The sequence below is a fragment of the Schistocerca piceifrons genome, chromosome 2 (assembly GCF_021461385.2).
Source record: "Schistocerca piceifrons isolate TAMUIC-IGC-003096 chromosome 2, iqSchPice1.1, whole genome shotgun sequence".
NCBI lineage: Eukaryota > Metazoa > Arthropoda > Insecta > Orthoptera > Acrididae > Schistocerca > Schistocerca piceifrons.
In genome coordinates, this window is record NC_060139.1 from 835,021,058 (window position 1) to 835,039,970 (window position 18,913).

General features: G+C 38.5%; 1 protein-coding gene across 2 annotated transcripts in view; it reads right to left on the minus strand.

Moving 5' to 3' along the window:
* LOC124777025 (glutamate--cysteine ligase) overlaps window positions 1-18,913 on the minus strand; it is a 114,900-nt gene that overhangs the window by 64,009 nt on the left and 31,978 nt on the right. For both annotated transcript variants that reach the window (XM_047252281.1, XM_047252282.1), the window contains exon 6: window positions 3,370-3,566. In XM_047252281.1, the coding sequence (XP_047108237.1) occupies window positions 3,370-3,566 (197 nt within the window). The remainder of the gene's footprint in view (window positions 1-3,369; window positions 3,567-18,913) is intronic.

The window sequence follows — 18,913 nt, forward strand, 5'->3', positions numbered from 1 at the left end:
GGCGAAGCTGCTGACCAAGAGAGTGGCTGAGCTCTCAAGATCACAAAGGTATCAATTTGGGTACCAAAACTCCTTAACGATATTCCTCCAAAGACTCCATTCAAGAAAATAAGAGTGCACAAATGGAGGGCTCCACAGGGGGTTCGACGGAGGGGGGGGATAATCAACCAAAAAGTTGTTGTACCGCATGGCAAAATCCTTGTGGTGGAAGTTGGTGAAAAATCCCTGGCAGCAATGCAAGAACAGGACCTGAAATAGTACCTAGGGTTCTCACCATTTATCATCAGGATACTCAAAGAGATCAGAAATGACCATGGTGACAAGGTGGAGGCTGCAACTGTTGCAGATAAACTGCCACCCTTAGTCATCTTCTTGGAAGATGAGAGGTGGATGTCACACTGATCCATGAACCCCATCTATATAAAGGGGGTGTTTCAGTCTCTGAGGAACTGGAGACAAACTGATTTATGTTAGAAATCTAAAGCTCCTACCGAACATGTCTGTACATAAAGAATGGAATTTAATTTATGTCGATGCTGGACTTCTGTCCCAGGGACTTGGTGACCATCAGGATAAAATACGAGGAAGGAAGAATGAGGGAAACAGTATTGGCCTCAACTTATCTTACTTTTGAGGACAGTACTTCTCCTTCCCAGGAAGTGAGGAGATTGGTAGATAGCTGTTTATAGTAGAATGAACAACTGCTGGTTGGTTGTGATGCAAACACCCACAACCTGCTGTGGAGAAGCAGCGATACCAACTGCAGAGGTGAGCACCTACTCTAATTTCTCCTAGAAAGCATTCTGGAAATTTTGAATAGCAGTAGGGAACCTAAGTTCAGGAATAAAGGAAGGGAAGAAGTAACTGACCTACAACTTTTGGGTCCAATCTAATGGGTAACTATGTCAAACAATGGTACATGGTGATGGAGCCATCCCTATCTGACAATATATATACTGAATATAATAGAGGGAAACATTCCACATGGGAAAAATATATCTAAAAACAAAGATGACGAGACTTACCAAACAAAAGCGCTGGCAGGTCGATAGACACACAAACAAACACAAACATACACACAAAATTCAAGCTTTCGCAACAAACGGTTGCTTCATCAGGAAAGAGGGAAGGAGAGGGAAAGACGAAAGGATGTGGGTTTTAAGGGAGAGGGTAAGGAGTCATTCCAATCCCGGGAGCGGAAAGACTTACCTTAGGGGGAAAAAAGGACAGGTATACACCCGCACACACACACATATCCATCTGCACATACACAGACACAAGCAGACATTTGTAAATAAAACTTTGTGCTAAAACATGGAAAATGAAAACAGACAACTGGTCTATAAAAGACCAACACTAATAATGCTGTGTACACAGAGACACTCCTGTCAGAACATGAACCTTATTACAGTTTTCTTGGTGACAAACTTCCAAACATTTACAAACAAGCAACACAACCACAAAAAATTAAATTAATGCTGTGACAGATGTACCTAATCAGAAGAGGCATAAAATAATATTCATTATAATTTATAACTGTGATAACATCAAGTTGAACAAATATATTTCAAGGAAGACACAATACATGAAAGTCACAGATCAAGTACACAGAGTAAGACGTGTGTACACTTTAACAGTCAAATCATAACCGAGTCCAAGTCTAGCGGCCGCTGGCTGGCTGGCTGGCCACTTTGGTGGCGCTGCTGCTGCATGGCTGGCAGACAGCGCCGCATGTAGAGGACGCACGTAACTGTGCGGCGGCACTTTGAAAGATCAGCGAGTCAAAAACTTTTCCCCCCTTTGAATTTTTTGCACAGGTCTTGATGGAGGTGGCCTGTAGATTGCTAATGTCCATAGGTGTTGTTTGACTGGCCGTCAAGTCTGGAGGAGGAGGCTTCCCGTACGGACGGAAGTGTCCCCGATGATAACGGGTCGAGATGACAGGAGAGTCCTATCAAAATGAGTGTGGTGGTCTCCCAGCTGCAAATCATGTTCCACAACAGCTCATCTGTCTATCTCCCCTCTTCTGCAATTGCTCATGCTCTTCTAGCTGTTTTTTGACCGTTCTTTTTGTAGTGCCCATATACATCTCCTCACAACTACACGGAATCCTATAAGTTCCTGCTTTTTCCAGCAGCTGGCGACCACCCTTGGCCAGTTTTGGGTGATGATGTATCTTCTGGTTGGTTTTGTATATTAGTGCAACATTTCACTTTTTCAAGGTTTTTCCTATGTGATCAGTAACATCCTTAATGAAAGGCAAGAAAACTTTTAATTTCATTGGCACTTGAGCACTGCTGTATTTTCTACGCAGTGGAGAGTTGTTTTAATTCTGCTTCAAGCAGCTCTCATTCACAGATTTTCCTTGCTCTATCTGCCAACATTCTTATGATGCCTCGCTCTTGCTGTGGATGGTGGTTCAGATCCCAGTGTAGGCAATGGTCTGTGTGCGTGGGTTTTCAGTAAACTGTGTAGCCCAAGTTACCATCTTCTGTCTTGAAAACTAGCACATCAAGAAAATTCAATTTTCCTCCTGCCTCCTATTCCATGGTACTCTGAATCTTCGGACTGATCCTATTGAGATGTTGTGAAAACAAACCAGTTCCTCCCTGCCATTTGGTTTCTTGTTAGCAGTTTCCAACACCTGCACCTCAAATTTTTCCTTAAAGAAGTTTGCTATAACTGGGCTTAAGGGGCTCCCCATTGCGACAAAATCCGTCTGCTAATAGAACTCATTGTTCCATACGAAATAAATGGTTGTGAGGCAATATTTGAACAGTTTTGCAACTTCGTGAAGAAAAATCCAATTCTGCTGCTGCAAAGCTTCAATGAGTGGAACCATGATAAATAGAGATACTAAATCTAAACTAACTAATATGGCCTCCGGCTGTACCACTATGTCATTTATGTTACTGAAAAAATGTGCCGAATTCTTGATATATGAATCCGATCCGACCACACACAGTTGTTATAATGTTATGTGTAGTTATGTAATTGTGACTTTTCCAGCCATGAAAGTTTACATTTTATATTTATTTCTTTTTCATCCATCCATTTGCACTTTCTGTCGATCCCATCACAAGCATAAAAATATTAGATATGGAATGAGTCAACAAACATATTAACAAAATAGAAGCTACTTTAAGAAATAATCTGAACACTGTGTTAACAGTAAGTTACCACTACATGATTTATACTGTCTGTACTTCTACACTGTAAATGCAGTCTATCAAATCAGAAGGAAAGATGCCCCTTTGAAAAAAAGCTGCTGCTTCCTCGGTTTCTTAAATACCTGCTTGCTATTTCATATTGAAGTTTAATAATTACTGCATTACAAAAGCAGTTTTTAAATAAAATAATAGGACTTACTTTTCTCCTTCTGGTGAAAGGTATGAGTCTATGGAATCATATCGTGACTTTGGAATTTGGAATTTGCAGTGCTTTAATGGTTCCAATCCTCTTTCCTCTTTTGTTCGACAGTCGACTGAGCAAGATATTGTGTTCCATCGACAATCTACATCAGTCACATAACCTCGATACAGAGGACTAGCAGCAGTGAAGGCCAACTGAAAGGAGAAAAGAAAATTACTTTAGAATTTTATTGTTAACACTAAATTCTAATCTCTCTCATATCTTAATATACAGTTTTTTCAGTCATAATATCTACAATTAATACACATCCCTTTGACCCAAATAGAGTATCTTCCAATTTACAATGATAAAATTAAAAGGAATACTCTTTTTTCTATATAACCACAAACTGATGAAATCCGAGTAATACTTCACAAGAAAGTTGTGGAATATTGGAAGGGACAAGGTACCGGAAGTTTGGCAAGTTACAAAAACTTACGAATAAAGCAATCTTATGTAGCTGTACTGCCACATTATCAAAAGAACTGGAAACCTATTTAAAACTCATCATAACAAGGTTAACGCCAAGTACAAGTCAAAGAAGCGAATATACTGAGCTGGCAGTCAACAGTTTAGTTGCCTGTAAGAACCTATCAACTGAAAACATATCAACTGAAAACAAAGTCAAAATTAGGGATCACACTTAAATAACTCCCAGTGAACGAGTTACTAGTGAAATGTAAATGGTAGTACAATTTCAAAAAGGAAAAAAAAGGATAGGTATGCACATAATGGACAAAAGAATTTGTCAGTACTGCACATTATCGAAACATAGTCACGCTATTGTCCCTAGAAATTAGCCAGTAGTCACGATAACAGATTGATCGACTGAATGAAAACAAAAGGTATGAAAGCACCAAACTATCAAAAAAAGATGGCTACAGCACTTAACCAAGTACACATCTTGAAGATGGTGATGATTAGAAATAAAACAATGGAAAATCCTGGATCGAATGTAACAATATTACGAAAAGGATACTTGCTACTGACCATATAACGGAGATGCTGAGTTGCAGGTAGGCACAACAAAAAGTCTGTCTTTGGCTGGCAGAGACTGTGGTCTCGTGTGTGCGTGTGTGCGTGTGTGTGTGTGTGTGTGTGTGTGTTCTATTTTCGACTAAGGCCTTGTAGGATAAAAGCTCATTTTCTGGCAGCCTTTTGTTGTGCCTATCTGCGACTCAGCATCTCTGCTATATGGCAAGTAGCAACTATCATTTTCATGATGATGATTAGAAATAAGAGTTTTAGGTGGAAAAAAGAAGAGAGAAAAATGGACGAAAAGCAGGTGCTATGTTATCAGGCAGAAAATGTGCCAACTCCAAACATGAAAATTTGCTGTGAAATGCAAGTTTAAGTCATTAAAACATCAACTTCTCACAAGAAATCACTCAATCACTGAAAAATCAAATTAATGTCATTACTGAACACACTGACCTAATCCACTCTCAACTAAGAAAACTGCTGAAACAATTTATCTTGCAGTGGAGGGGGGAGGGGAGTGACATCAGCGATCACTTGGCCAATATCTGTAAAGAGAAAAGGCAAGTTCTACATCAACTGACCTCAAAGGAGCATATCAATAGTAGGGAATGAAAAGCTTGTAACTCCGTTTTGTTAGACATTACAGAAGAAGCAAAAATGGCTTTTTAAAAAATATATGAAGTGATACAGATAGTTTTGCTGCATGTGTAACTATGTAGTAGAAGCCCAGTTATTTATAGATTAAAAATGCACTTTCAAATCTTCCTTTGATAATCAAGTTACTGGTTACTGGAATTACAAGGTTTTCACAGACAGAGGAGTTATGAGGTTTCCACTGCCTGCCCTTGATACTTTGTTTTTAAACGGTAATCGATATTCTTGTTCAAAACTATATCATGAGTTTTTGGCTAAGCTTTGAATGAGCTTCAATATTCCAATAAATTCTGCACATCCTTCATATCTGTCAAAATGTGTCACTGTAGTTCGTTCTCAAAACACCCCTCCCGCAGTTTTCTTACAGTTGTTTCCACCAAGCAGTGTCCTTGGATGACAAAGTTCATCTTGCAGTTCTTGTTTACAGGGTAATTCTTTAGTCTTTCTTACATCTGCGTACAAAAACCTACATACAGAATGAAAATTATTACACACACCATGCAGCTTTCAACAGAGTACGCCATCTACGGATGATGGGGGAAGGTGGTAAAGAAATACTTGTAATTTGTACGTGCTTTTATATCCTGGAAGCGGCTAATTTTTCAGGATTTTCTTCATGCAACGTACAAATTCATTAATGTTTGAGTACTTCTCTTTTAATGTTCCCCCAAGTTGACGAATAACTTGCACGATGCATGTCACATGTTTTAAGTTGCAGACATGGACTTGGAATGGAAAATGCAAGTACCATGCAAGAAGCTTGATCCCTACACACTATCCATATTTAATCACATTCCACTGCATCAGACCACAACACAAAACATGCTTTCCATTAGGAGAGAGGTACTGGTAGAAGCAGAGCTGTGTAGACATGTCATGAGTCGTACACAGGTAGCTCTGTTAATAAGAGCATTGCCTGCAAGAGGTATGCTTGCGAGTTCAAGTCCTGAACCAGCATATAATTTTAACCCATCAGGATGTTTCAAAATACACACAGTTAAAACTTTCTACCATAATAACATTGTCTGTTTTCTCAAGAAACCAAGTTAATAAAGCATGTGTTTCAATTGTTTCCCATTACAGGGTCCCACTGAAGTATTCAACACATATCTTTTATATCAGTCAGTGGTTACTTATAGACTACACTACACTGTATCATCTGCTGCAACTAGTCTGAGTTATGACACTTTCTTCATATAGTTTCTGAAGACATAACGTTTTGAAGTACTCTCATTGGAAACTGCTTTTGCAATATACATCTCTAGATAAGATTTTATAGCAGGATTTCTGAATTTGGGAAGCCACATTCCATCACTGTAAAAAAAAATTCTTTTTGGTCTTGGAGGTTCCATTAAATAACCAATCAAGTTCAGTCTCACCATCATGTTGTCATGTTACAGTTCCTTATTCTTGGGGTGTTTTGCACTTTCTGTATGGTATTAAACACGAATTCGTTGATGCTTTCACCAGTTGCAAATGAGATGTTAAATATGCCTCATCTTATAACAGATCTGTAATCCTGAATACCATAAGCAATAACTGATTAATGGCATTCCCCAGTGCTCATTTTGTGGACACTGGCATCTTTATTGCAGACAAAATAAACAAACAGAAAAGTGCCATAAGACTTGCAAACTACACTCAGACCTGTGTATGAGACATACTGATCCTCACATTGGTTCCGCTCATGGAATCATCAAGAGAGACGCACTCTGCAAACAATCAGCACAGAGATTATTTTTTAATCTGCCTCACCAGGTGTTTTCAAAATTTATCTATGAAAATAATAAAGATGGGCATACTTTATTGTTTCCTCTGACTTTTTTCTCAAGTACAGTATGTTCCACTCAAACCTCCCTGATTTCAAAGACCCAGAAAACAAAACCACAGTAGATACAACAATGAAAAATCCACCACATTGTAGAGCATCTCAAAGAATTTATCTACTTATCATCAATACACCTCTACATGTGAACCATTTGTAGCATGAAGAATATCGAGTCTATATTCAATTTCTTGCCAAGTGCTTTGTAACATTTCCTCTGTTGCTGTTGCAATCACATTAGTTACACAATGCTGAAACATAGGAATAACGCCCACTTTGGACGCATACACGTGGTCCTTCATGTCAGAACACTGTTGCAGAAGGAACGAAAAAAGCATGCCAAATTCAGAAGAACGCAAAATCCCCAAGACTGGCTAAGTTTCACGGTAGCTCGAAATTTAGTGCAGACATCAATGCGAGATGCTTTTAATAGTTTCCAGAATGAAATATTGTCTCAAAATACGGTAGAAAACCCAAAGTGATTCAGGTCATATGTCAAGTACACCAATGGCAAAAAAGAATCAATACAGTCACTGCGCGATAGCGATTGAAATGTTACCGATGATGGTGCCACTAAAATGGAGTTACTAAATACAGTTTTCCGTTATACCTTCACAAAAGAAGACGAAGTAAATATACCAGAATTCAAAACCAGAACAGCTGTTAGCATGAGTGACATAAAAATAGATATCTTAGGTGTTGCGAAACAACTCAAATCATTTAGGAAAGGCAAGTCTTCCAGTCCAGATGGTATATCAATCAGGTTCCTCTCAGAGTATGCAAACACAATAGCGCCTTTCTTAGCAATCATATACGACCGCTCACTTGACGAAAGGTCTGTTCCTAAAGACTGGAAAGTAGCGCAGGTCACACCAATATTCAAGAAAGAAAATAGGAGTAACCCATTGAATTACAGACGCATATCACTGACCTCAGTTTGCAGTAGGATTTTGGAGCATATACTGTACTATAAAATTATGAATCACATTGAAGAAAATGACTTATTGATACATAACCAACATGGATTCAGAAAATATCGTTCTTGTGCAACACTCTTTATTCTCATGAAGTAATGAGTTCTGTTGACAAGGGATCTCAGATCGATTCCATATTCCTAGATTTACAGAAGGCTTTTGATACCGTTCCTCACAAGCGACTATTAATCAAATTGCATGCATATGGAGTATTGTCTCAGTTGTGTGACTGGATTCGTGATTTCCTCTCAGAGAGGTCACAGTTCGCAGTGATAGACGATAATCATCGAGTAGAACAGACGTGATGTCTGGCATTCCGCAAGGTAGTGTCGTAAGCCCTCTGCTGTTCCTGATTTATATAAATGATCTAGGTGATAATCTGAGCAGCCCACTTCAATTGTTTGCAGAAGACACTGTAATTTACCGTCCAGTAAAATCATCAGACGATCAATTCCAATTACACAATGATCTAGACAGAATTTCTGTAGGGAGCGAAAACTGGCAATTAGCATTAAACAAAGAAAAGTGCGAGGTCATCCAATTGTATACTAAAAGAAATCTGATAAACTTTGGGTATACGGAAATCACACAACTCTAAGGGCTGTCAATTCGACTAAACACATAGGAATTACAATTACGAGCAACTTAAAATAGAAAGACCACATAGATAATATTGTGGGGAAGGCGAAACAAAGACTACGCTTTGTTGGCAGAACACTTAGAAGATGCGACAAATCCACTAAAGAGACAGCCTACACTTGTCCATCCTCTGCTGGAATATTGCTGAGCGGTATGGGATCCTTATCAGGTAGGATTGACGGAGGACATCAAAAAAGTGCAAAGAAGGGCAGTTCATTTTGTTTTATCGCACAATAGGGGTGAAAGTATCACTGATATGATACGCGAGTCGGGGTGGCAGTCACTAAAAGAAAGGCGGTTTTCTTTGCAGCGAGATCTATTTACAAAATTTCATCAACTTTCTCTTCCTAATGCGTAAGTATTTTGTTGACACCCACCTACGTAGGGAGAAACGATCATCATAATAAAATAAGAGAAAGCAGAGCTAGAAAGGGAAGATTTAGGTGCTTTTTTTTTCCCCACGCGCCATTCAAGAGGGGAATGGTAGAGAAGTAGTATGAAAATGGTTCGATGAACCCTCTGCCAGGCACTAAAGTGTGAATTGCAGAGTAACCATGTAGATGTAGATGTAAAATCCCCACATCAAGAAATCAAGTGGCATAATGTCAGGCGTATGTGGTGGCCAGGCAATGGGTCCTTCGCATCCGATCCAACGACTGGAAAATTTCCTATCCAGGAACTTGCGAACAGCCGTAGACCAATGTGGCAGAGCTCCATCTTGTTGAAAAATGATGTTGAGCTGCAAGTCTTGTATCTGAAGGTACACAAACTGCTTCAACATGTCCAGATACACTGATCCATTCAATGTTTGTTCCGCAAAGAAGAACAGTCCAACAATCCTGTCGTGCATTAGCCCGCACCAGACGTTTAGTTTATGGCTATTACAAACATGTTCAATGACAACATGCAGATTTTGTGAACTCCAAATCCGAACATTATACCTATTAACCCTTCCTGATAGATGAAAGGTTGTCTCATCTGAGAATTAACATCTTTCCAGGAAGCTGGCATCCATATCAATACACTGCAACATATCGGCAGCAAACTGGTGTCGGTGTGGTTTGTCATTCGGCGTCAGATGTTGCAGAATTTGCACTTTTTAAGCACACATATGAAGACGATGGTGAACAACATGATTCAATGTTGACTGAGGTACATCATGTTGTCTAGCTTCTTGACAAATTGACTTATGTGTGCTTGTGAAAAACATTTGTCTGATGTCCTCCACTGTCTCTTCTGAAACTACGTAATGTGCACTGCCAGAATGTTTTGGAACACTTCCTGTTGCCAAAAACTTCCTATACCATTCCTTAGTTGTTTTCACTTCAGATGGATCACATTCATACACACGACGATAATTTCTTTGCACAGTAATCGGCGATTTTGTTTCTGCAAACCACACTACTGCTTGCACGCTCTGCTGTGGAGTCGCCATTTTCACTTCATGCGACCATGGACCATGCTGCACTTTGGCAACGATACTTGGCACTCCTGACGTGGGAATATAAATTCTTTGAGATGCTCTACAATGTGGTGCATTTTTCACTGTCATATCTACTGTTGTTTTTCTCTCCTGGGTCCTTGAAATCAGGGAGGTTTGAGTGGGACACCCTGTATTGTTATTTTGGTTTGCTATTTGTAATAGCAATGTCTTGCTTTATCAAATTACATTTATTTCTTGATTATACACCACCAAGTGTCAAAACATCCTTGCAGAAAGTACTGTTGGAACAACGGCTGACATGTAAATAGCAAATCTTTCAGTAGAAATAAATCACTAGAAAGGCAAGAATGTTCTAGAGTATCTTTCTTCTCTTTCTCAGAATGAATGTGAGTTTGAAGATGGAGGGTGATCAGATTTTAAGCTTACTACTGTCAAAACAAATGGTCTAATAATGCTGAATACCCTGGGAAGGGATGCAAGAACATTTCAGACTATGATGAAAGAAAGTATGCCTAAGCCCATAAACATGAAAAGCTATTTTTGAGAAATAGGGGGAGAAGGACAGACAGACAGACAGACAGACAGACAGACAGAGTGAGTGAGAAAAACAAACAAACAAACAGACCATATTTACTATTGGGATATAATCAAGAAGAAAAGTACTCAACTTTGGGGGGTATGTGGGCGATTTAAAATATTCTACAAAAACAACGTGATTGAGGCACGAAAATACACCAATGAAATGTCACTGATATTTGCAGTTCATAGCAATGATTAAAAATATTTTTTATTAATTAATGGAAATTTTCATACTAACTCTTCTGTATAACAATCCACTTGTGGTCTAGTGGGATGTATCTGTCTCTTTCAATATGTTTCAAACACCAAAATGTTGGGCAATTTCAGGCCAAACCCAAAACATGCAGCAGTGGGTTTCAAAACTAGGGTAGAAGAAATCTGTCATTAAGAGTTAAATGTGTGGATAAAGGTAGTGACACTAGAAAATTGTGCAAAAAGTGCAGCACCTAAATAGTCTAGGTCTAATAAATGATTGTAACAATGGGACAGAACTCTACAAAGGTACCTTAACAGAAGTTGATAATGTGCCATAAGCCTTCATTTTCTTGATTTCCCTTTTAACATCTCAATGGAAGAGTGTAATTAAGCCCCATCCACTGTAACTATTTTGCAACTCCTTAACCTACTACTTTAATCTTATTACATTTCACTGAATCTTTGCTTCATATGGTTCAGATGATCAGCATATTTTTCTCCCTTTAGGACTCATGCCACACCCCTATATAGGAGTTTATTTTTCATCAGTCTTGAGAAAACAAATTCTGCAATTAATATACACATCAACTCTTTGTCTGTGTGTCTGCTAATACATGCAACAAAAATGAACATGTTACGAAACTTAAAATATTTTCCAAGGAGTGGGAGCAGAAGTCACTGACAAAAAAAGTGTTAGCTTCAAAAATATGCAACTAACTTTAGACACACTTATTTAATGTACAAATAAATTACTACCGTAAAACATTAAATATGGCTATAATTCCGGGAACAAACATACATCTAAAATTACAGGGTGCCTAGAAAAGAAACACTGAAAACACTTAGTATGTTGTGTGGGAAGGAACACTGATCAGTTTTCAAAAAAGAACCCATATCAAGAAAGGCACAGCTTGGGTGCTGGAGAGCAATGAATCCGAAATGGGTGTACATTTGACTTTAAGTCAATAAACCCAACATGAGCAGCAGATCATGCTGTCTACATTACAAACGGGCTTTGAAATGCACACTTCCTACATCAATGCAAAGCCTACATCGGCAGTGCTGAGTCTCACACACAAGCCACTATACGTGTGGTTGTCTTTGAAGTATTTCAATTGATCCATGGACTCTAGCAATAAGGTCCTCTGCTGATGTTACATTTGTGCCATACACCAAGCTCTTCCCACTACCTTACAGAAAATCATCAAAAGCTGTTGGATCTGGTGACTGCTGTCCATGGAACTGGTCCACCCCAACCAATATGAGATATTGATGTGATACCACATATCGACATCGAAGTGTAATGGGACTCCGTCATCTTTTAACCCCATGTCCATACAAACATTTAATGGCACTACACACAATAGAGAAGGCAAAACATTTCTATTGGAGGTAAATTGGTCCTGTTAGTCTCTCTGGCAGTAGATATGGCCCAGTGATACGGTCCCCAATTATCCTGGTCCAGATGTTACAACTGACCCTGTGTTGGTGATTCTGAATCACCTGCACATGTGAATTTTCATCTGCCCAAACACGCGTGTTGTGTAAGTTCAATATGTTGTCTCTAGTAAACATGCATTTATCCAAATAGCAAGAATCTCGGGAATTGTGGCTAGACTGCATTGCTGTAAATACCACTGCACAAACTGTACCCATCATGGGTAGTGCTCCTGCCATAATGCCTGGCTTTTCTGCAGATGGTATGGAAGGAGCCAGTGTCAATGGACAAGATGCCACACAGCACTTTTACTCATGTGCAGCGCCTGTGCCACCTGCCAAGTGCTGGTTGTTGTGTCCTCTTCAAACACCATCAGCACGTGCTGCAACCACAGTGTTCAAGCTGAGCACGGATGACCCGCATCACATTTCGGCTCATTCCAGAGGAGGATAGCATTTGCAAGTAAAAAGCACAAAATGCTACTGCTTTATTGCACCATGGACACACATCAGGCAGAAAATACTTATATGCAACTTTCCAGCTTCTCTTATGTGTCTCTCAATGGCCACAAATGATAAACTCTGTCTGTTTCTGCAGGGTGTCCCAAAAGAACACCAACAACCCTTAGTGTGGTGGTCTGTCTTTCTCAAAAACATTCCGCTTACAATCTTGCAGCAGCTCTCCCATTTCAATCTGCTTTGCCATATGCAAGCATCACGTTGGTCATTTCTGCAGCTGTGTACTGGTACATGTCACACAGCTGTTAACAACATTACTGCTCTGGCAGAACACACAAGGTTCGTAGTAGGATGTGTACAAGGGCCGTGTGGAGGAATGTAGCGCACTCACAGGAATGTTATTATGATCTGATCATCCATCCGCAGTACGCAGTACACAGGTGGCTAAAGGGTAGTGTAGCATATCTTCTGTATTCAGACATCAAAATGAATTGGAACCATTCGTTCTCCACCTTCGAAGCTCTCTAGTACGCAGGCTGTGTGCATTTCTGAATACGGATTCCTTCTTGAAAACCAATCAGTTTGCCTTCCCGACCACTATATTAAGGGTTAATGGTGTTCTTTTGGGACACCTAGCATTCATACACTTAGAAACAGACATAGTTCATCTCTCCAGACCCAAAAAGATTCTTACGTAGCCCCTGTTATACAGCTTCAAACTGTCACATCAGGTAACAGAAAGATTCATGTAGGAGAGCTGTAGAAATATTTTATTGTTACGTATAATTAAACAGCTGAAGGTGTACTTACAGATTAAAAGCTTCAAACATTGTATTCAGTTTACTGCTAAATTCACAGTATGAGTGAGGTTTTTCTCCAATTCAGAGGCAGAATTTTAAATTAAAAAAACTGCAAAGATATCAACTTCCTTTTTTACAGTGCATAATTTGGTATATCATTTAAAAGGTTATTCTAATGTATTTGATGCCAGATGTGTAAAGTCGATTTTGAAAATCTGATATCTGAAAGATGCATAATACTTGTTTTTAGAGTCTCAACAACAGCTCTTGGTAGGGACTTCTTGATCACATTTGAAATGTGATCTTACTACATCATAAAAGTTTGCTTCTTGAGGAAATTAAAATGGCAGTCATAGAAAAGAAGAATCATGTCTCATCAACAAAATTGTAGCAGAACGGAACTCATGTGCATTAAATATAACTGACTGAGACCTAATCCTATTTAACTAAGAAAGCAAAATTAACTACCTTATTATTTGCTGTACTTTGGTACTTATCTTGACATCTTTAAATACATATGTATAGGCTTCTGGACAACAGGAGTGACAAAATACAACTGAGAATAGGTGTTGATGTTTTGGTGCACGGATCATCACTCCATGGTTTGAGGTGTCATTATTCATGTCTGGGAGCCTCTCCAACATAGGCCACAGAGAAATTACATGAAGAAATATCCTAATGGTGGAATAACTGAATGTCATATACATTGGTTGTAGTCGAGTCTGGTATGAGCTCTCATACTGGCTTGATGACATTTACTGGCTGTTGAAGATGACACTATTAGCTTGAATCATGTAACAGAATGGTTTTCAGACATCAAGTTTTACATTAATTCGGCATGGACTCACCAGAAAAGTAGTAGTCTCTATTAAAATTTAGTGCAGCTACTAGTATTTTTGGTTTTCAGAATATATATTAAACTAAACATGTGGCACATGAAACTGAAGAGTGAAGAGGAGAGCTGAAAGCACTCATTATTTCAGCTGTCTTTGGTGACAACTACTGTTAAAGAAACTATTTTAAACTGTTTCTTTAAAAACCAAGCCATCAGCATCCACTGTGCGTAGCAGAACAAATCCTGAATACATAATCTAACAACCTCACCACACTGAGTAATTATGTGTTAACCTGAGATGTTGGGAGAACAATAGAAATAAATAACTCAAGATTCTAAAATTCATCACTGAACATGCTGTGTATCACAACTTACATTTCCACAAATCACTCCTGAGAACCTTGAACCTTAAAGATTCTATATTAGTACATTTGTCTTTCATGTTACCAGACCTTATGACATTCTTTTTCCTACTGACCTCTAAGTTCATCAAGACAGCCTTTGTTACTCTACACTACAGCAGTCAATGTACAGTTTCCAGATCTATAGTGATGGTCAAGTACATCTCAGAACCTACAATTAAGAATGCAATCTGGAACCTTGAACTGTTGAGAGGCACAGCTGCTGCAACACTGAAGGTTTGGATATGACACGCAATTTTGACAACTATGCATCAGGGAACACTTAACAGTGACCGCTACACATCAGAGGTTTTATAGCCTGAAGTCTTTCTCCTTCAGGTAATTTCACATGCCTTATTCAGTTGCACAGTGTTGCTCAAAAGTGACTTTGCATATTTTTCAAAGATCTTTGTGTAAGACAGCTTCCTTGTCACACAAATTTACCACCATTTGCCTATCAAAAATATGCAGGATAGTGCTGGTAAGCAGACGGTTAGACCCAGTCTTCTAGCAAACACTGTTGGTGTTTTCTGCTGTCTTATACAAACCAAAAGAAGGAAGATGCCACAGGTATTTATCCACACCTTGAGTGATTCCGTGTAATGAAGTTTACAGGCCTTCACTGCAGCACACGGGGACTTCAAATGGTTCAAATGGCTCCGAGCACTATGGGACTTAACATTTGAGGTCATCAGTCCCATAGAACATAGAACTACTTAAACCTAACTAACCTAAGGACATCACACACATCCATACCTGAGGCAGGATTCGAACCTGCGACTGTAGCGGTCGCGTGGTTCCAGACTGAAGCGCCTAGAACCACTCGGCCACTCCGGCGACTTCACTAAATACCAAATTTTTAACATTACAGATCACATATTGTTCTCTAATCCTTATCATAATTAAGTCGGGTGATGCTGAGGGAATTAGATTAGGAAATGAGGCACTTAAAGTAGTAAAGGAGTTTTGCTATTTGGGGAGCAAAATAACTGATGATGGTCGAAGTAGAGAGGATATAAAATGTAGGCTGGCAATGGCAAGGAAAGCGTTTCTGAAGAAGAGAAATTTGTTAACATCGACTATTGATTTAAGTGTCAGGAAGTCATTTCTGAAAGTATTCGTATGGAGTGTAGCCATGTATGGAAGTGAAACATGGACGATAAATAGTTTGGACAAGAAGAGAATAGAAGCTTTCGAAATGTGGTGCTACAGAAGAATGCTGAAGATTAGATGGGTAGATCACATAACTAATGAAGAAGTATTGAATAGGATTGGGGAGTAGAGAAGTTTGTGGCACAACTTGACCAGAAGAAGGGATCGGTTGGTAGGACATGTTCTGAGGCATCAAGGGATCACCAATATAGTATTGGAGGGCAGCGTGGAGGGTAAAAATCGTAGAGGGAGACCAAGAGATGAATACACTAAGCAGAAGGATGTAGGTTGCAGTAGGTACTGGGAGATGAAAAAGCTTGCACAGGATAGAGTAGCATGGAGAGCTGCATCAAACCAGTCTCAGGACTGAAGACCACAACAACAACATGAATTACCAAGTTCACTTCACAGTCTTGTCTACTCTTACTGTTCCAATTTTCACAAATATAAAGGGGTTAAACTTTTTTCACTGAGCTTGGGCATATATGATGACAACGTGGATAGCAATTCTCCAAACTACAGATATGATAATGGACATGGTTACACTATTTCACTATTTTTCAATAGAAATTATAAATTTTCTTAGATTGTTGTTGCTTTTATTTTTAAAAAAGTAGCTACACGCAATAAGAATTGTAAAACCTAAATGGACAGGTCAGCCCACAGATATTTTGAAGAAGAGGTTGAGTTAAGAGAGAGCAGGGGGGGGGGGGGGGGGGGTGTTTACGGTACTTGCAGGAGAGAGGAGAGTGAAAAGGAAACTAGGTATGATAAAAACCGAGGAAACTACAAATGCTATATTATCATAGAGGAATGAAAGGTGTTAATTTAAAATAATATAACATGGTTGTCTTTCCAGTGATGCATCAGTGTGTGGTAGGTTACAAACTTTTTTCTTACCTTTTACATTCTGAAAATGTTTAAATTGTGTATTATCAAATCTCAAGCATATTTTATGTACCTATGAACTGGCTCTATGTGCAAGCTTAAGGCCAACAAAGTCTTGTTTTCTTACATACGTTTCTACTCCATTTATAAGTCTCTTTTGAGACCCGCCACACAAAAGCATCTATATGCTATGTCATCTCAATTCACTGGGCTGATTATACTCTTCATATAAGAAGGCAGCAACAAGAGAAGAAACTTTTATAGTGTGACTTAGCCTTTACTTACGAAATATGCCAAAGACTGAGAGAGAAACCTGGCACTTGTGAATGTTTCCAAACAGCCTACTACCATAAAAAGAATTGATACTGAGCTGACCTGGTTCACAGACAAGACATTCATTCATCTTGCTAAACTGATCCCTGAACACTTTCCTGATGCAAATCACTTGCAACAGTGGCAAAAACATTGGTCTATACTACAATATAATAACACACACACATAGCAGTTCCCAGAACAGTCTGTCGTGCAGTAAATCAGTTGTGCCTTGCAGGCAGTATTCAACAAAATAGTAAGTGGATGTGAATCATTTTCATCACATCTGTCACTCAGATTTCAGAGTGACTAAGAGTTACCTCCAATAAGATATTGAAATTTGTCACATGTTCACAAGTAAAACTAATACCTTTTCTTGAAGACATTGTCAAATAATGTGTCATCCCTAATACCTCTTATCTGTCACCATCTGACTTCTTCCTGTTGGGCTTGTGCAAAGGATTCCTATCTCTTGTGAAGTCAAACAGATGACAATAGCTGCAGTGAAATGCTGAGAAGGAAACAGTGAGAAACCTAAGCAGATATAGGACATTACCTTTTATATGATGGAATGTCACACTGGCCTGTGTTTAGCAAAAGGAGTGATCTTTCAACTGTTATCGTGTATTAATAATAGCATTATTAAATTAAGCAAAAGGTTACAGATGATTAAACACAACAAGCAAATCAATATGGAAACTCATTACCACTGCCTATGCATACTTTTCTAGAATGTAGTTCTTTAGATTACTACTACATTCAGTAGAATTTATTTAACTGCAATCAAAGTCTTATTCAGTACTTAAATACTTTTAAATATACATACTTTTCATAGCCCTTTCAAATTTCTTTTTTTTTTTTCTGTATCTTGTTTGTTCAACACTACTTCTGCTTACCGCATTGCGTTGTCACTTGAATTTACATTGGAGATATATCCCAGTGTATTCTTCTCTGTACACTTGATTATTAACCTTCCCTTGTTTACCTAAAGCTCAGTTTCTCATCAGTATTCATTTATTAAAAACTCCTTCCCAGTTAGTCACTGCTGCATTATTCTGGTCATCAGTTTTTGCCATTATAATACGTGATACCTACGAAATATTTAACAATTATGAAATAATAACTTAAATTATGGTCTTCCAAGTATCGTAAACTGATTATGAAAACAACAACCACCACATGAATCTGATTTGGTTGTTAGACTTTAAATATGTAATCTTCAGTCTCCAGTTTTCTCTAACTTTCACTTACTGAAATTCCTGGCCAAAAATATAGAACACACACAAGACGAAACAATAGTTATAGACCAGTAAACCAAAATTGCTAGCACATGGTTGTACAGGAGGACACCTAACATTTTTTTTTAAAAAATGAAATAAATAAATAAAGTAATAAATTAGAAATAGGTAAATTCCTGATCAATAAGTACAATTCCCCATACAGATTCAGAGGGGTAGAAAGGGTTGCTGCCATCCCTCCCATAAACAGCAAACAGCTTCAGTAGTGAAATTAAATACAGTAATATGCAACAGCATAGCTAACACATCAAAAATGTGCAATTATGAATAGAATGAAAAGTACAGTTATGATAAGTGTGTCCTAGCTGATCTCACTCCTACATTTTAATGATCCCGTCAACACTTTATCTCACCCCTTGTATGCAGCTATTTCACTTCACTTCATCAGTCCTACTGGTGACAATCATTAATCCAAGTTATTAGTTTCTCTGAATCTTTTTGGAATCTATGTCTCCAAACACCTGATTATACCACTTCCTGATGTTTCAGGTATAATGCGACACTGTCAGATATCCATCAATTCAATATCAGTGATCTCTAGCACATTTACTTTTTTTTTTGCAATTAAAGGTATTCTAATTAGAACTGCAATTATGCCCACTTACCATTTAGATGAGGCACTGAGCAAT